The sequence below is a fragment of the Hoplias malabaricus genome, chromosome 12 (assembly GCF_029633855.1).
Source record: "Hoplias malabaricus isolate fHopMal1 chromosome 12, fHopMal1.hap1, whole genome shotgun sequence".
Taxonomy (NCBI): Eukaryota; Metazoa; Chordata; class Actinopteri; order Characiformes; family Erythrinidae; genus Hoplias; species Hoplias malabaricus.
In genome coordinates this window covers 1,809,464-1,826,225 of record NC_089811.1, presented here as the reverse complement: position 1 = coordinate 1,826,225, position 16,762 = coordinate 1,809,464, and the positions used below count along the sequence as shown (strand labels likewise).

The 16,762-nt window shown below is 40.3% G+C and overlaps 1 protein-coding gene and 1 long non-coding RNA gene across 2 annotated transcripts; both read left to right on the top strand.

Moving 5' to 3' along the window:
* The first annotated feature begins 821 nt into the window (after positions 1–821).
* LOC136710707 (uridine 5'-monophosphate synthase-like) lies at positions 822–16,131 on the top strand. Its single transcript, XM_066686483.1, has 7 exons — positions 822–1,140; positions 7,836–7,989; positions 11,166–11,426; positions 12,104–12,547; positions 12,655–12,830; positions 15,156–15,270; positions 15,671–16,131. The coding sequence occupies exons 1-7, from the start codon at positions 997–999 to the stop codon at positions 15,841–15,843; spliced, it is 1,467 nt and encodes a 488-aa protein (XP_066542580.1). The 5' UTR covers positions 822–996; the 3' UTR covers positions 15,844–16,131.
* Positions 1,187–5,105, top strand: LOC136710714 (uncharacterized). The gene is made up of 4 exons (XR_010804658.1): positions 1,187–1,855; positions 2,551–2,994; positions 3,466–3,622; positions 4,290–5,105. It is a non-coding gene; the product is annotated as an uncharacterized lncRNA (long non-coding RNA).
* Positions 16,132–16,762: the final 631 nt, after the last annotated feature.

Below are 16,762 nucleotides of genomic sequence, written 5' to 3'. Positions count from 1 at the left end.
GCCCTGTGAAGGACTGGCGCCCCCTCCAGGGTGTATTTCCGCCTTGCGCCTAATGATTCCAGGTAGGCTCTGGACCCCCCGCGACCCTGAACTGGATAAGGGTTACAGATAATGAATGAATGAATGAATAAATGAATAAACTTACCAGAACAACAAGAATACTTTGAGTAGCTAATAGTTTCTTTTCAAACACTTTTAGTTACATATTATTTCAAAGAAAGTGGAACGACAATAAAAGAGCTCAAAAAATTACGGGGGGCAAAAATAACTGAAATGATGATTAGGATTTGAAAACTAGCAAACTTTTTTTTTTAAATAAACAGCAAATTTGCACTGACCCCTAGTGGTTAAAAAGTAATGTCATGAACAACAAGCTATTGTCCAAAATACAAACACAGAAATTATTTAAAATATGTAATTTAATCAGGCATTATATAATGTATAACAAATAAAGTTGTATATAAGAGATTTTGAATCTTGAAATTTTGAATCTTGGCGGTTGTTTATAAAAATGAACAAATAAAATGTTAAGGTGTGTCATGTGCAGTGAATCTAGCTTGATATAAAGCTACATGTTTTCAGAAAGCAGTATTCCATTAAAACTATGTCCATCCTTTATACATGTGTATTAAATACACCTCAGTGCGTGTCACACGTATCCTGTGTGGGATTCTTACATAGTGATGCTTGTTTCATACAAAATTATGAAATGCTTTAGAGCAATTTATGAAGTTATTTTTTTTTAATAATTACACATTTTAAGGTATTAAAATCCCAGAGTCTTTTATTGTGAAAAATCTACTTCCGGTTGCCGTGGGACTCCGATCGCTAAATTTGCTGTCTTCGGTTTGCTGTCTCTTTAGGCGCGCTTCATGTAGCTAATGTTTCCTGTCTCGCCACATGTGCTGAAGCCTCTGTATTGTGCGATTCATCACTAATGCGAGAGCAGAGTGTGAGAGAGAGGAGTGAGTGTGTGTTATTTTTAGTTATTTGAGGATGGAGGATATTAAGACGTTGATATTGGAGCTCCACGAGGTGGGAGCGGTTAAGTTCGGGGAGTTTACACTGAAGAGTGGACTTCTCTCCCCAATTTACTTCAACCTCCGAGTCATCATCTCTCACACAGTTTTACTCAGAGAGGTTAGTAACACACACACACACACACACACACACACAAAACACTGAAACACACAGGTCAGTAAAACACTGTATCACTGTATAGGGGATAAACAAACAATTAAATGTGTGTCGTGTCTGTACCCAGCTAACAAGGTAGATCTGGGCCGATTCTGGCTCAGGCTCGGCACTGTCGGCTGGCTGCCGTCTCGGCGTGAATGCGGCACACTGCATCTGGCCCCAATTGCGGCTGCACGTTGGCACTGTCGGCTGGCGAGGCGATTACCATTGCAGTTAGCACACTACACTGATCAGAGCATTTTATTAAATACTGCGTATTGATCGTATGTGGCCCACATCTAAAAATAAAAAAAATACTGGTAACTGTCTGGAAAACGATGTAATAAATGTTAAATTAATAGAATCATTGTTTTAACTTGTTAAATGCCATACAGTTAGAGGTAAGCTCTGTTAATATTATAATATTTTAGAATATTGATGTAATGACTGGGACACGAACGACAGAAATGACTATGATAAAGAGGGTTAATAAGGAGACGGTGCCGTGCTGAAGGGAGGACATTGTTAAATGAGTTTTTGAAGACGACAGCTTTAAAATGAATGAACTCTGAATGAGAAAACGGAAGGTGGCAGAAGACGGAGACGATGAAGATTCGCGCTCTTTTCTGGGACCGCGGCGCGAGCAGCTCTCACCGGCCTCAGGGAACAGCTTCATCCCGTAAGTATTTCAATTTAACCTTATATTTTCGGATACATAAGTATTTTGGTATCGCCCAAATGTAGTTAACATCGTTAATGTTACGTATGTTATTTTATAAACTGCTATACGTTACATACCTAATATTGAACCGTTTTTTTTTTTCAAATGACAAACTTTATAGCTAACCGGTTTAGCTAGCTCTTTTTTTCCCTCTGACAGAAAACATTGAAATGACATGACAATCGCTCATACAGGAGTTATTTTAATTTGAGTAATTATGTGGTTTGGTGGTGTATTTTACAAGACAATGTGAGCATTCGTGTGGGTTTTTGTGTCACACAGAACCTCTTCCCTCAGTATAAGAAATAAAATAAAAATAAAACTGCTTAAACACATTAAGGTACTATCTAGCTAAGTAGGTTAAAATACATTCTCAATCTCAGTGCTGGATTTTGGTGTAATGTAATGTTTTAAATATATAATTCCACATACACTAATCCTTTATTAGGCAGTGATTTTGGGCTAGTGATTAATGCACTGTAATAAATCTTCTAAAAATGTGTGTGTACATATTATTTATATATATGTGTGTGTGTAAATAAATTACAAACACATTAAATAACGTTACATCGTTTGTGGTTCTGTAATTGCATTTACAAACTATACTTGTGTACAATGACAATACTAACACTAATATTGTTTTAATTTTTAAGGGAAAAAGGGATACATTAGATGAAGTGGAAAATCTGCTCTTTCACAAGCCAAGACCCGGATGTTCGGTTGAAGCACCACAGAGTACGCCACGGATTCCATGGTACACGCTGGCCCTGTTTTCACTCCAATTGTGTGTGTTCCTTTAAAACAGCTGGTTCCTTGAGATGTCATCTTTCAAAATGTCATAGTAAAGTATCTACATGTCACCAAAGTTCTACCTTCAAATGTGAGCTTTGTGATTACAAAGATGTTTGCGATAAAACCCTGCAGCGCTGAGTGAGGATGGAAGAAGAGAGAAAGGCAATGAGGGCTGAGATGGATAAAAAGGGTCCAAACACGAGTTGGAGCGAACCTTTTTTTTATGGCGGAAGGAGGTTGTTGAGCAGGAACCTCTGGTTGGTCTGGTTCGAGAATGATGGCCAGCACTGTTCTTGGAGAGTCAGGTGAGTAGTGTTTGTTTGCTGTACTTGTGACTCTGGCCCATTTCAGCATATTTTTCTTTTTATAGTTTTTGTAGGATTGTTTCCCACTGCAAAACCTAGTGTGAACCAATCTAGTTTACTTGTCTAAAATGATATTTTTTTTCCCCCAAACAGTTCCAAAACTCTTATAATGCGAAGTCATCAGCTGTTTGGATTATTTATTTATTTACTTTTTTTTTTTTACTTATTTACTTATTAACCAAGAAGCGTACAGCATTGTCCAACCACAGTAATGTTATTTAAAGGCAACACATTTTATCGCACACAAAACTTGTCATGAAAGCATCCCAAAAGAGGGCTATTTTTTTGGCCTTGGGATGACGGGATGGTTTTAGTCTGGATCCCTGCTTAACTATTATCAAATGTACAGGCTCTGTACATAATGACTGATAATCTGTATTCTCTATTGTTTACTCTTCTCTCTCTCTCTAGATATGCAGTGAGTTTCGTAGAATAACTGCCATCAACCTGAAGAGTCAGTTGCATGGTGCACTGAACACATGTGCCAAAATTCCTTAAACTGTACAGGAATAGAATGGCAGCCTTTGGAGGAGATGTCCAGGCCATTCTTGATAATCTGGATGAAAAGGTTTGTTGCTTATTTTAAGCACATCTGTTGCTACTGCATTTCAACATGATTGGGGCATAGGGATTGGAGACTGAATAGACTAGAGGTCATAGTTTGAAGGCTGTATAGTGTTGTAGAATTATTCAATTTTGCCTTCAAATTTATTGCATTCAAAATTATTTTACAGTATTTCTAACTCACTTTTTTTTTTTAATGATTGCCATTTTTTCCCCCTTTTAGACATCAGTTATATTGAAAACGGTAGAAGCCTATTTACTGAGAGAAAAAAAATAAACAAAAGCATGTGAAGTAGTTTATTTTTGGAGCTGTGAAGTTAGTTAAATTTTTCAAAATTAACTATGAACATGAACTGATTCATTTTCTTTATGTAATTACGTAAAGATGGACTGCAGTAAGAAAACTAGTGGGCAGTGAATAATGCAGGTGGGCAGGGAAAAAAAGCAGATAGGAGGTTAATTTAATTTATTTAGATGAGATCTTTAGCATCAGTTGTAGCAGAATCGTTTGTGTAACCGTTTGTACTATAACCTGATATTCTTTTACATTTGAAGTTCTGTAGTTAATGAATCTGCATGCATAAGCAGTTTAGTTTTTCATTCAATATTTTTATAGAAAATATATTGAAGAGAACAGAACATGTACATAATCTCTATATGTTTAACTATAGAGCTGGAATTCAACAAGGAGTACAACTGAGGTGACTACACTTGAGTGTTCTTTCACTACACTACACCTCCTGAAGATCCCTGTTGTCCAGGTGCCAGAGATGAGGATACAGCTGATATTTCCATCATTGTTGAGGGCAGTGAGGTACTGACAAAGCGTGACAACACAGCAGAGGCTTACAAACTGTTGATCAAACTGATGTGTGCCATGAATAAGTGTCAAATGTGTACTATTGTTATATGGCCTTAGCATAGTATATGTTTAAAGAAAAGTCTGAATTTAAATGGCAGTTCTTAGGGTGTAAAACCAATTGTTGTTTTTTTTTTTTTTAATAAACAGTATTTGAATGTTAATTGGATTTAGGAAATCATGACACTGCCAATTTCAATGCCAGTTACAAATATATTTTCTATTTATTGATTTTATGTACTATTTGTATACATTGCAATTGCTGTATGTTTCCATTGTTTAAAGGTTTTCAGATGTTGTCATTGTGGTGGCACCCTCAGTTGTACATATTTGTACATTTAATGAGGGAACATGATTATATTATAATTGTAGATTTTAAAATGTGTTGATTTCATACACCCTGTTTCATCTCCAGGACTTTTATTATGTTTTTTGTTATATGACATTTCCATAATGAAATACTACAAACGTGTCTCCCACCGGAGAAGAGAATGCAATGTACCTTTAAGTAACAAAACTGGACTCTTAAACACTTGTACCTTTTAGTGACCAATAATGAACCTTTTTCTTTTTTTCTGAGTGTAAGTTATTTAATAAAGCAATAATTTCACCATAAACCTGATTGTACCCTTTTCTGAGGGAAGGGAGGGGTGTGTGCGTGCGGCGTATAGAAATAAACTATTAAAACCAATAATGAGCCAGATCTGGGCCGAGTCTGGCACTAATGGCGTGCTTCTGGCTCAAACTCGGCCGTGGTCCGGTTATCGCGATTTAGTTATGGCTTGCCGGACTAGGGCTGAGTCATTTGGGTCGTGCCTCAGCCACAACACTCGGCCGAGTCTGGGCCGAGAGTTTCCCAGACTCGGGCCAGAACTATCGGCCCACTCTACGGCTGTACATCACGGCCGAGACAATGCCGACTCCGCGTGCCGGCATCGGGCCGAGTATTTTTGTTCCGGCGTGCGTGATTCGGCCCGAGTGTGGGCCGATACAATTTTGCTAGCTGGGTAGTCTCTTACAAACTAAAACAACACAGGAGTGAAATTAGACAATTATTGATACTTGCAGTAGTTTAAAAACTACACTAAACTACAGTAAAAACGGAGGTGACGAACAGCGGGGGAAAAGCGCTTATTATTTGAAAATTAGGACGTATGAGCCACTAATAATAAAATAACGGGTTTATAGTAATTGCTCTATAGAGGGGATTTGGGGGGATATTTAACAGTTTATATATATATATTGCATTGCTGATAATTAGAGTTGCTGGACCCAATAAACAATTATTTTTAAAATAATTAGTTCTCCATACTACAGAAAGAACTTGATAACAGTGATATTTGATCAAGGGTAACCCACATGAAATACTACACTACACCACACCTCTTATATTAGTTAATGTAACTGTTCCTGCCCTGTGTTGGTGGGTTATTGGGAATAGATTTCAATAGCTTTTTAATATTACTATTATTATTTATTATTATTATTATTATTTATTCTTAATAATTAACTTTTTTGTAGTATGGAGAACACCAATTCATTTTAAATAATTCTGTTAATTGGGCCCAGCAACTCTAATTACCAATGCTGTATATTCATTCATTCATTCATTGTCCGTGACCCTTATCCACTTTCTTGGTCACGGTGGGTCTGGAGCCTACCCAGAATCACTGGGCGCAAGGAGGAATGCTACATATTGCAAAGTCTTATTTTTTATTTAACATTTTATTGTTAATTATTGTTAAATCTGTTATTTTTTGTGGCTCATAATTCCCAATTTTCATATAATAAAGTTTCAAGTGCTTTTTCCCTGCTGTTTGTCACCTTCATTGTTACTGTGTAGTGTAGTTTGTTATTGACCCATTCACACGCACAGTTCAAGAACACAAATCAGAATATGCGAATATTAAACCAACTTTATTGGACTGATCTTGTATATGATCTGTGTATGAATAACTCATTCAGATTCAGAACGAAGAACAGAGAAAACGCTAGCGCATTTCCATTAGATCTTGTAATGAAAATCCTAATGTGGTTCATAAGGTATAATTGTCTTTTTCCTCATCATTGTGTGATCCTCTATCCCACTCAGAGTTACTGCATAGGGCCCCGCAAATTAACAAAGGTCCACTTGTCTCTCCCTCACGTCAAGTTAGGCAGAGATCGTTTATCATCTGAAGATAAAGCGAAACTATCCTTGAGGAAATGAAAGGAGGTAAAAACACTCCACGAGACTGAGCTGTGGGAACAGCAGTGGGGTAAACCTGTGACTGGTCTTCTCCAGATTGTTAATGAATAATAGTCTAGGTACATAGCTGCGGGGATATATTTAAATGTGGTGTGCACTGCGCAGCTGCTGTCCATGACCTTAAAATCCTCGCAGTGCCTCAGTGTCATGAACCAAACTTTGAAGCAGAAAGTGAAATGTGAACATTTTCTGATGTTTTTATACTGTCTAGTACTCGTTTAAACCTCACCAGCAGTCTAAAACTTCCTCTCTATTCCATTCCACCTTAAAAATAATGTAGTTACTTCCATGTGCTAAGTTCAGTTCTTTGAGTTTCAAAATCCACCTTAATTGTGATTGTGTGAATATCCCGGCTGCAAGTAAGTTTTTGTTACACCTTAAACACTGAAGCAGTCACAGGTGCCTCACAATGCTTTCAGACATTCTGGAAAGACTTACTGTGCTCAGATTAATGCTGACTAGTATTCTGAAGTGCTGATTTATTGATTCTTATTATTTTTTTATTTATTGTTGGCACTTTTATAGCACCTTTCTATAAACCCAAGGACGCTTTACAATCAACTCTACTCAGGTGCCATTCCATTCAACACTCAATACACACACACACACACACACACTGGCGAGAAGAGGCAGGCAAACGTGCTCAGCGTACTCTCGACCAGGAATGACCGTCCACCTGGAGGACTGCATCGGGCACTAGGGTTTCACCCAGGACAGAGCGCCAATCCATATCTGGGCACACACACACATTCACTTACACACATACACACTCATTCACTCACACCAGGACATTTATTAGAGAGAAGCCAATTCATCTAACCTCCATGTTTTTGCTCTGTGGGAGGAAACCGGAGACCCCGGAGAAAACCAACGCAGACGCGGGGAGAACATGGAAACTCCACTCAGATGGGACTTGAAACCAAGATGAATGTAACCTATGGATACCACTCTTGGTGACACTTCGTGTGACCTTAGGCTCATGTGCAGTGCTCCAGAGCTTCTTATATATTGTTTCATGCTGAAATCACTCACTGAAAGAGGTGCCTACCAGGTGTCTTTACACACACACACACTCTTTCACACACTCTCTCTCCCCTCTCTTCCCCTCAGGTGTCCAGACTGTTGTATAAGCATGCTGAAGAAGCTGAAGTGAAGTTTGACTGTGTGTGTAGTGATGTGGACACAGCTCTGCCACTGGCCACCATCATCTGCACCAACCACGACCACCCCATGCTCATGCGCAGAAAAGAGGCCAATGACTATGGTAATCATTCATCACCTTATTATTCTTCTACAGTACAGGGACAGTGTGAGACGATGAGGAACTCCACTCTGCTCTGTGGGTGGGTGCTAAGGGCCCCTGCCTTCCCTCATCACTAGGGGTGTGGTGAGATTAAAACATATTTCTCGTCAAGTTTATACCTGTTTGATTGTGTGAAATTTTTAAGAAGGCGATGGCAGCAAGTGCGACAGCTCATCAGTCGGAGCAGCTCTCAGCAGAAGAGGTATAGCTTGTAATGAGTTATCTTTTCAGTTACAGAGGAACTTTTCTAGTAGCAGCTGGAGTTGGAGGACGTTTTCAAAGAAAATGCTCCCGCTGTTTTTAAGTCATATGTCTGGCTGCATTTTGGGCTCCCAGTGGAAAAAATAAACGGTGACAGACCGTAATGGTTCTAGTTCGTGAAATACATTTGGAACTGTTTGGCAAGTTTCCATCGACCTCAACTGATTTGCGAACTAGAAAAGTTAGTTCCAAACTGGAACCAAAGAAGACTAGGTTCTTCAGCGTGAACCATGGCTTTGTCCGTGTTGGTCCGTGTTATCACCCAGTGGAGCTGGATGGGGTCATTTACAGTGCTCCTTATAAATAAATAATAGATAATAAAACAGGAACATGCTCTGCTTGTGTGTGTTTCTGCGGCTGTGTTTGACGTGAAACCATGCACGTTGTTCAGAGGCACGTCTCTGCGTTGGTTACGTTACTCTGCGGTTCACAAGCTCAGCAGGACGCTTCAGAACTCTGCAACATTTACACGGTATTATATCTGATCTCACTCCACGGCAAACAAAAAATAAACAATGACCCTGTCTTGACTCGTTTATCTGGGGCTCTGGCGCTGTATTCATCCACAGCTAATACAAGCACTATGCAAGAACACTTACAGCACCTCCATGGCTCTCTTCTTAAGCCAGTTGTGCCTGTAAAGAAAATGGCAAAAGGACAGACAACACTTTCAAATGCCTTGGACTTCCACAGTCAAGTGCTAGAGCCACAGCAATAACAAGAGACGTAGGCATTTTTGTTGCAGCTGAGACCATTTTCTGTCAGTACCAGTCTCTTAGCTCTGTATTGTGTTTGAAGAAAAATTTGGACAGTCTTGGACACTTTAAGCATAGATTTAATATGACTGGTTATGGTTTGTAATATAAAGGACTATAAAAAGCTGTGGAAAGGGGTCCTGTTAGGTCACACACTGCTTCAGTTAAAAGCTAGAAACTCCTGCATATTTCCTACAAAGTTAAGTCTCAGGTGACTCAGTCATAGGACAGAAACCAGTCGGCTGAGTTTGCGATTTTTAATAAAACAAATAAAACCCAAACTTTTTCCAAACATATTTTTCATCTTTTCTTCAGTTTTCTTAAAACTATTTAAGTCTTGTCTCGTCTCATTATCGAGAACACTATCGTATCTCGTCTTGTCTCGTGAGATGAGTGTTTGGTCACACCCCTAATCATCACACAGCACAGTCCTGGCCGATGTGGTCAGTTGTCAGAATTGCATTTCAGCACTTAGTCAACACTTCTTACTACAGAGCTCTGTCATCGTGTTCAGAGAATACACACTCTCTGAGACAAACAGGATTAGAGTTCAAACTCCACTGAACTAAGACCCCACTCAATACAGGAGTCACTACTGAACCCTAAAGACTGTAATACACACACACACTGCAACACCACACCACAATAATTGCTGAGACCTGAGAAAGAGACCCAGTTCAATATGTTGATAAGTGCAGGATTAGTGGTCATTTAAATACTGCACAAAGAGGTGAGTCCTCAGCCTGTGTTTGAAGACGGTGATGGACTCTGATGTTTGGAGAGTGAGGCCCAATCACACTTCTTACTTTAACAAATAAACCAAAGAACAGTGCTTTATTCCCAGGCTACTATCTGTGCTCTGTAGGCAGTAGACTGGGGCAATAATGTAAATTTAGACACATAATGATTATCTCCAGAAATGTTGCCATAACCCATAATATATTGTGTTATAAATCAAGTACCTCATGTGATTGTTACAAGGCCTTTCATCTGTTTAAGGCAAGTGAGTATTTTATTGCAGCCGATGGAGGTGATCCACACAACAGACACGTTTTACCAGGACGTTTCTGTATTAATCAGCGTAGATTTTCACACCGGCCGCGTGCAGCACAGCAGTGGTAAAAACACACGTGAAAAACAAAGATATGTTTTGGGTCTGTTTGGGGTCTATTGATTATCTGCTCCTGTGTCTAAAGTCATGAGGTCAGACTTCCACATAGTCACCAGTGAGTGTGGACTGATATTAGGGGTTAATTATTTTCATGTGGGAAAAGGCTTATTATTTAAATACATCTGTATGTATTACTCAAATACATCTGTCAAACAAATTCAGGTCTTATTATTTTTTATATATTTCTTATATATCTTTACTGTTATGTCTTACTTTTTAATATTGACGACCACAGATTACACACATGATTGAACACAGACACTGGTAAATAACAGGCAACAACACTAAAGTAATAATGATTATAAAAAGTCAAATGACAATGGCACAGCATAATTTGTCATTGGTTGAAATTACAGCAATTGTTGGTAAAATCCTATATTGGCCCAAGGCTAGTAGACAGCTCTGTCAGTCCGCAGTGATATCAGAGGAGCTGCTGGACTTCAGTTAAATTCAGGGCTTCATTCTCCTTCTGAACAGTTCCACACTCATTATATATATTATACACTCCTAACTCTCTGTGATGGGAGAATGAATTCAGACGCTTATTTTCCAGCTTCACCTTGAATGTTGCAGCAGCATCAGGTGCAGAATGTATTTGCTTCATCATTTAAGGTGGAAGTGAGGTAAAGGGACATAATGCACTTAGACCACATTAATCTAAAATAATACACTGATGATCAATGTGTTTAAAGGAGAAATGTGGAAATCTGTGGGTTTCTTTGGACGCTGTGGAGCCTCTCACTGGTGATTCACAAGGCGTCATATCCCTGTGTTTGGGGTGTACTCAGTTTAAAAAGGCCCTGCCACCCTCTCACTAAACTTACATTAAACTCTTCAAACAGTGTCATAGAGACACCACATGTACATAGTTTTGATTGAGGACAAATGTATACCTTAGGTTCTGAGTGAAACGCTGGTTTATTTGATCTGAGATGTCTCTCTCCTCTCAGGGACAAAGCGGATCGAGGGCGTTATCAAAGCAGGTGACGTGTGTCTGATCGTTGACGGCGTGGTGACGAGTGGCAGCAGTGTGCTGGAGACGGCTCGGCTGCTGGAGAAGGAGGGGTTAAAGGTGAAGGACGCCGTGGTGCTGCTGGACCGAGAGCAGGGAGGACGAGACATGCTTGAGGCCGAGGGGATCACCCTCCACCCGGTCTTTAACATCTCCACCCTGCTGGATGTACTGCTGGACGCCGGACGCATCGACCCAGGTCAGTTTCTCTTCCGTTCTCAGTCCTGGACCTGCAGCTCTCATCATTAGTGAATCCAGCTGTTATTCTCCATAGAAAACATGAGATAACACTGGATGTTCTGAAGCAGCTGCACATGAGCCTGAGGTCACCGTACTCAGTGCTGTGTGTCAGCTCAAGGGGCAAAAAACCCTCAAGCTCTGGGGTGTGGGGCAAATAATAAACCCTCGATAAAACAGCAGCACTGTGAAAAATTCAGTGTTTACTTTATAAAATACATCAAATACAATCAGTTATTCAGAATCTAATATCAGTTTTTATATGTTTAAATATCTAATATCAGTTATTCAGGATCTGTTATAAATCATTCATGAACAAATATCAGTTATTGATTAAGAGTAGTACATTTTTCAGTATGTACAATCAATTGATAAATTAAATAATCTATTGTTCTCTGTCTTAATTATTCATTAAATATAAACTCGTAGTCAGTATCTTCTTTGTTATTGAAGTTCAGTTACAATATATTCATTGTCTCATTTAGTTATTAATGAACTCCTTTCAAGTGTTCTGCTGTAAATAAGTCCTACTGATTATTCTGTGTTATTTTAGTGCTATTTTATAGAAGTAATAGTAAATATAAACTGATTCTGTTGTGAAGTTCTTATTAAAGTGTGAATAAATGTTGCCTGTTGCAGCCACACGCACGAGCGTGAAGACTTTTATTGAGGGGAACCAGACCTTCACTAAATCACCAGGGAGCAGCAGAAGGGCCTCGAAACCAAAAAGGAGCATCTCCCCAGAGGTGAAGGAGAAGAGGGTGTGTAAAGAGCTGAGTTACAGGGAACGAGCCGCTCTCCCTGGGGTCAGTCCAATGGCCTCTAAGCTGCTGAGCCTCATGGAGGAGAAGAAGAGTAATCTGTGCCTGTCCGCAGACGTGATTGAATCAAAAGAGCTGCTGGAGCTGGCCGACACTCTCGGCCCTTACATCTGCGTACTGAAAACCCACGTGGACATCCTTGAGGACTTCAGCCCGGAGACGGGAAGCAGGCTGCTGAAGCTCGCACAGAAACATAATTTTCTCATTTTTGAGGATCGCAAGTTTGCAGACATCGGGAACACTGTCAAACACCAGTACGAAGGTTTGTGTGGAGAGAAGAGCTTGTTACGTTTAATCTGAACTGCTGCTTGGTGTGTGGCTCCAGCTTAATTTACTGAGACAAAGTGTGTGTGTTTCTGTTTGTTTCAGGAGGTTTGTATAAGATCTCGTCCTGGTCTCACATGGTGAATGCCCACGCTGTGCCAGGTCCAGGTGTGGTGAAGGGGTTACAAGCTGTGGGTCAGCCCCTCGGCCACGGCTGTGTCCTCATCGCTGAGATGAGCTCTCAGGGCAGTCTGGCCACGACAGAGTACACACAGTCTGTGGTGAGACTCTACATTTAGTATTTAACCAAAGAGAGAGCTCTATGGAACTGAGGGAGTCATTGACTCTTAAAATGTATTAACATTCTTAGCAAAAGCCCTTAAAACCACAGTTTTGCCTATCTGTGTTCAAAGTGATGTAATATGTCCCCTTTAAAGGTAGATCAGATGACCATCAGAATCCACAGGATCCAAATTTTAGTACAGGTGTGGGTCAGAGATGCCAGAGATACACCAAGCACAATGCAGTGGTGTAAAGCATGCCAGAACTCTAGAGCAGTGGAGACATGTTCTCTGGAGTCATGATTCACACTTCTACATCTGGCAATCTGATGGACGAGTCTGGGTTTGGTGGTGGCCAGCAGAACCAAATTTAATGGACATTGTGCCAAGTGTAAAGTTTGGTGAGGGGGGATTATGGTGTGGGGTTGTTTTTCAGGAGGTGGGTTCAGCCCCTTACGTCCAGTGAAAGGAACCCTTAATGCTTCAGCACACCAAGAGATTTAGGACAATTTCATGTTCCAAACTCTGCCCCTCCTGTTCCTACTTGGCTGTGCACCAGTGCACAAAGCAAGGTCCATAAAGACAGGGAGGAACGCGTTTGGTGTGGAAGAACTTGACTGACTTACACAGAGCCTTGACTTCCACCTGAAAGAAAACCTTTGAGGTGAATTAGAGCAGAGACTGTGAGCCAGATCTCGTCCAACATCAGTATCTGACCTCACAAATCTTCTTAGACTTAGACGTTGACTTTATTGATCCCACATCAGGGAAATTCACTTGTTACAGCAGCACACGGTTTTAAGCATTGGACAAGAAGTGGGAAAAAACAGTAACGCAATAAAAACAATGGAGAAAAAGACTTAAAAACGTACATACGCTCTAAACATATATCCCATACAATCCATACAGAGATGGTTGCACATGAGAAGTTATTGCACATGGTTATTGGCATTGTTGGGAAAAGGGCAGAGGTAGTAATACTGGTAGTGCAAAGACAGATATATGCAAGATAATAGTATATATTACATATTGTGAGTGTTGTATAATCTATCAGCAGTAGGTATGAATGACCTTCGGTATCTCTCCTTCCTACACTGTGGGTGTAACAGTCGTCTGCTAAAGGAGCTGCTCAAGGCCCCCACTGTCGCATATAGTGGGTGAGAGGGGTTATCCACAATTGATGTCAGTTTTGCTAGCATTCTCCTCTCCCCCACCTCCTCTATGGAATCCAGAGGACAGTCTAAGACTGAGCCAGCCCTTCTGACCAGTTTATTTAGCCTCTTCCTGTCCCTATCAGAGCTTCCACAGCCCCAGCAGACCACAGCGTAGTAAATCACTGAAGCCACGACCGTGTCGTAAAAGGTCCTTAGTAGTGTCCTGCACACCCCAAAGGACCTCAGCCTCCTCAGCAAGTGGAGACGACTTTGGCCCTTCTTGTACAAGACATCTGTGTTTATTGAGCAGTCCAGTTTATTGCTAAGGTGAACACCCAGGTATTCTTCTGGAAGAATGGTCAAAAAATTCCCTAAACCTTGTGGAGAGTGTTCCAGAGAGTTGAAGCTGTTATAGCAGCAAAAGTGTGGGCCACCACCATGTGAAACCCTATGTATGCGTGCGCTGGCAGATAAGTGAACTTTAGGCAGTAGAATGTCTTTTAAACTTGTGGAAATGTAGGGTATGGCCACGAGTGGGGTTTACGAGTAGGAATACGTGGAGCCAGCAGAAAATCACAAACATAGTTTTCACAAGTAAAGTGAAAAGGTGTTTTTTGTGATCATTAAATAAATAATATTTATTGATAAAGTGAATAAAATTAACTTGCTTTCACAATAAAAATTTGATTCTGAAAGAGAGTGAAGAAGACAAAACGGTGGCTTTTTAGGGCTTCTATTGTTTTCACATCACAGGATCCGCAGTTATTTCTGGTTTCTATTTAAACTGGACTTTTTAATATAAAAATAAGATAAACATAAATCCTTCATTTTAATAGAGTTCTGGACCAATTCAGATACAGACTCAATGTGTATTAATGATGATGATGATGATGATGATGATGAAATGTATTTATATAGTGCTTTACAGCAGGACAGAGTATTGAACAGCACTGATAGTGGTGGGGTACCTTCAGTGATCAGCACAAATCCACAGTGAGAAGAACTGCTCACTAAATTGACAGCAGTGATTTACGTTATTTTAAATATAACTGTGGTGTATGGGTGTGTTGGATATTTTCAGATGTGTAGTCTTGTTTGTTTCTGTTGTGTGGTTTGAGATGATTCCGTTTCTGAACCTGAACCTGATGATGCTGTTCCGTTTCTTTCCCAGGTGGAGATGGCAGATGATTTCCCAGACTTTGTGTTTGGCTTCATCTGCATATCCAAGGTCAGCTGTAAACCAGAGCACATCCACATGACTCCGGGGGTGCAGCTACAGTGCGGAGGTACATGTCCATCTGTCTGAGCTCCTGTTTGCACTAGAACTGGAATTTGCAGATCGTTTATTAACCCCCAGGTGGCGCTGTAGCTCTGGAATAATCATTAGGATGAAACTCACTGGTCACTATTTAGACCCCTAACCTTGTACTTCCACTCACTGGCCACTTTATCAGAAACAGCCCCCCCTCCTACTGATACTCACTGGCCACTTTATCAGAAACACCCCCCCCCCCCCCCCCCCCCCCCTTCTACTGACACTCACTGGCAACTTTATCAGAAACTCTCACCTTGTACTTCCACTCTACTGATCATTTGGACATTCAGATTGATGCACCACAGTGCGTTCCCCAGTTAATGCAGAAGTGGTGTTGTATTTGCTGACTTTCCTGTTGGTTTCTCCTCCAGGTGATGGTCTGGGGCAGCAGTACATTACACCAGATGATGTCATTTTTTCTAGACGCTCAGACATCATCATCGTGGGCCGTGGGATCATAAAGAGTGAAGACAGGAAGAAGACGGCGGAGGAGTACAGGAGAGCCGGCTGGGAGGCCTATCGTAAGCGCATTTCAACGCACTAACCAGATAATGAGAGGTTTCAAGAATAATCCTCATCCCCTCCCTGGAAACGTCAAGAGGCTGCTTTTGTTTTCGTTGCATTCTGTTCATTTTTAATACTGCTATGTTTGAGAAGGTTTCATTTCGTGTATTCTCTGTAACGTCTCTATAACGTGCTGTGTGTGTGTGTGAGAGATACAGCATCTGTGCGATGCCCCAATGAAGCCTCATAAAGCCTTGAAGCCGAAAATAAATACGTATTTGTGAAGGCCTCTAGCAACAGTATCTGCATGGGAATAATCGCTGTCAAATATATCAATAAAAAATTTAATTTGATTTGATGTGGTTCATTTATTCATACATTCATCCACCCAGCTAATCTGCTTTTGATGCGAGGGTAATGGTGATAGAGGTCAAAAAACTTGTGAGTATGATTTTAGTCAAAGTTTAATTAAATACAATAATGTTTACCAAAGATGCGACAGTTATGACTTAATTAATGTTTGTTAAGAAACACCATTTTTCCACTGTGCTTGGCTTCCACACCGGCACACTCAAACCGCTTCCGGCGCTATCGGTGACGTCACGGCAACGTAACCAACCTGTGCAAACTAATGGTTTGTTCTGTGCAAACTAATGGTTTCCATTTGATAATTATATAGATTTGGAATTAAAGTTACAAAGATGGGCCAAGACAAAGTGCAACACAAGAGGCGGTTGTTTTGAAATGACAGATCAGAATGACTTGATGTTAAGTTAGTGACATAATCAGGTATTGTATTGTCTATGTGAAGTGAAATTGTTCTGTGCAAACTAATGGTTCCCTTTTAATAGTGATCTAAATTTGGAATTTAAGTTAGATAGATGGGACAACACAACGGGCCTTTATTTTTAAATGACACATCAGAATAACTTGATATTAAGTGAGTTACATAATCAGGT

Bases quoted from the DNA above. Each gene is read 5' to 3' on its own strand.
- LOC136710707 (XM_066686483.1), top strand. From the start codon at position 997: ATGGAGGATATTAAGACGTTGATATTGGAGCTCCACGAGGTGGGAGCG. The intron at 12,548-12,654 runs GTTTGTGTGGAG...TGTTTGTTTCAG, and splicing joins TGTCAAACACCAGTACGAAG to GAGGTTTGTATAAGATCTCG. The intron at 12,831-15,155 runs GTGAGACTCTAC...TTTCTTTCCCAG, and splicing joins CAGAGTACACACAGTCTGTG to GTGGAGATGGCAGATGATTT.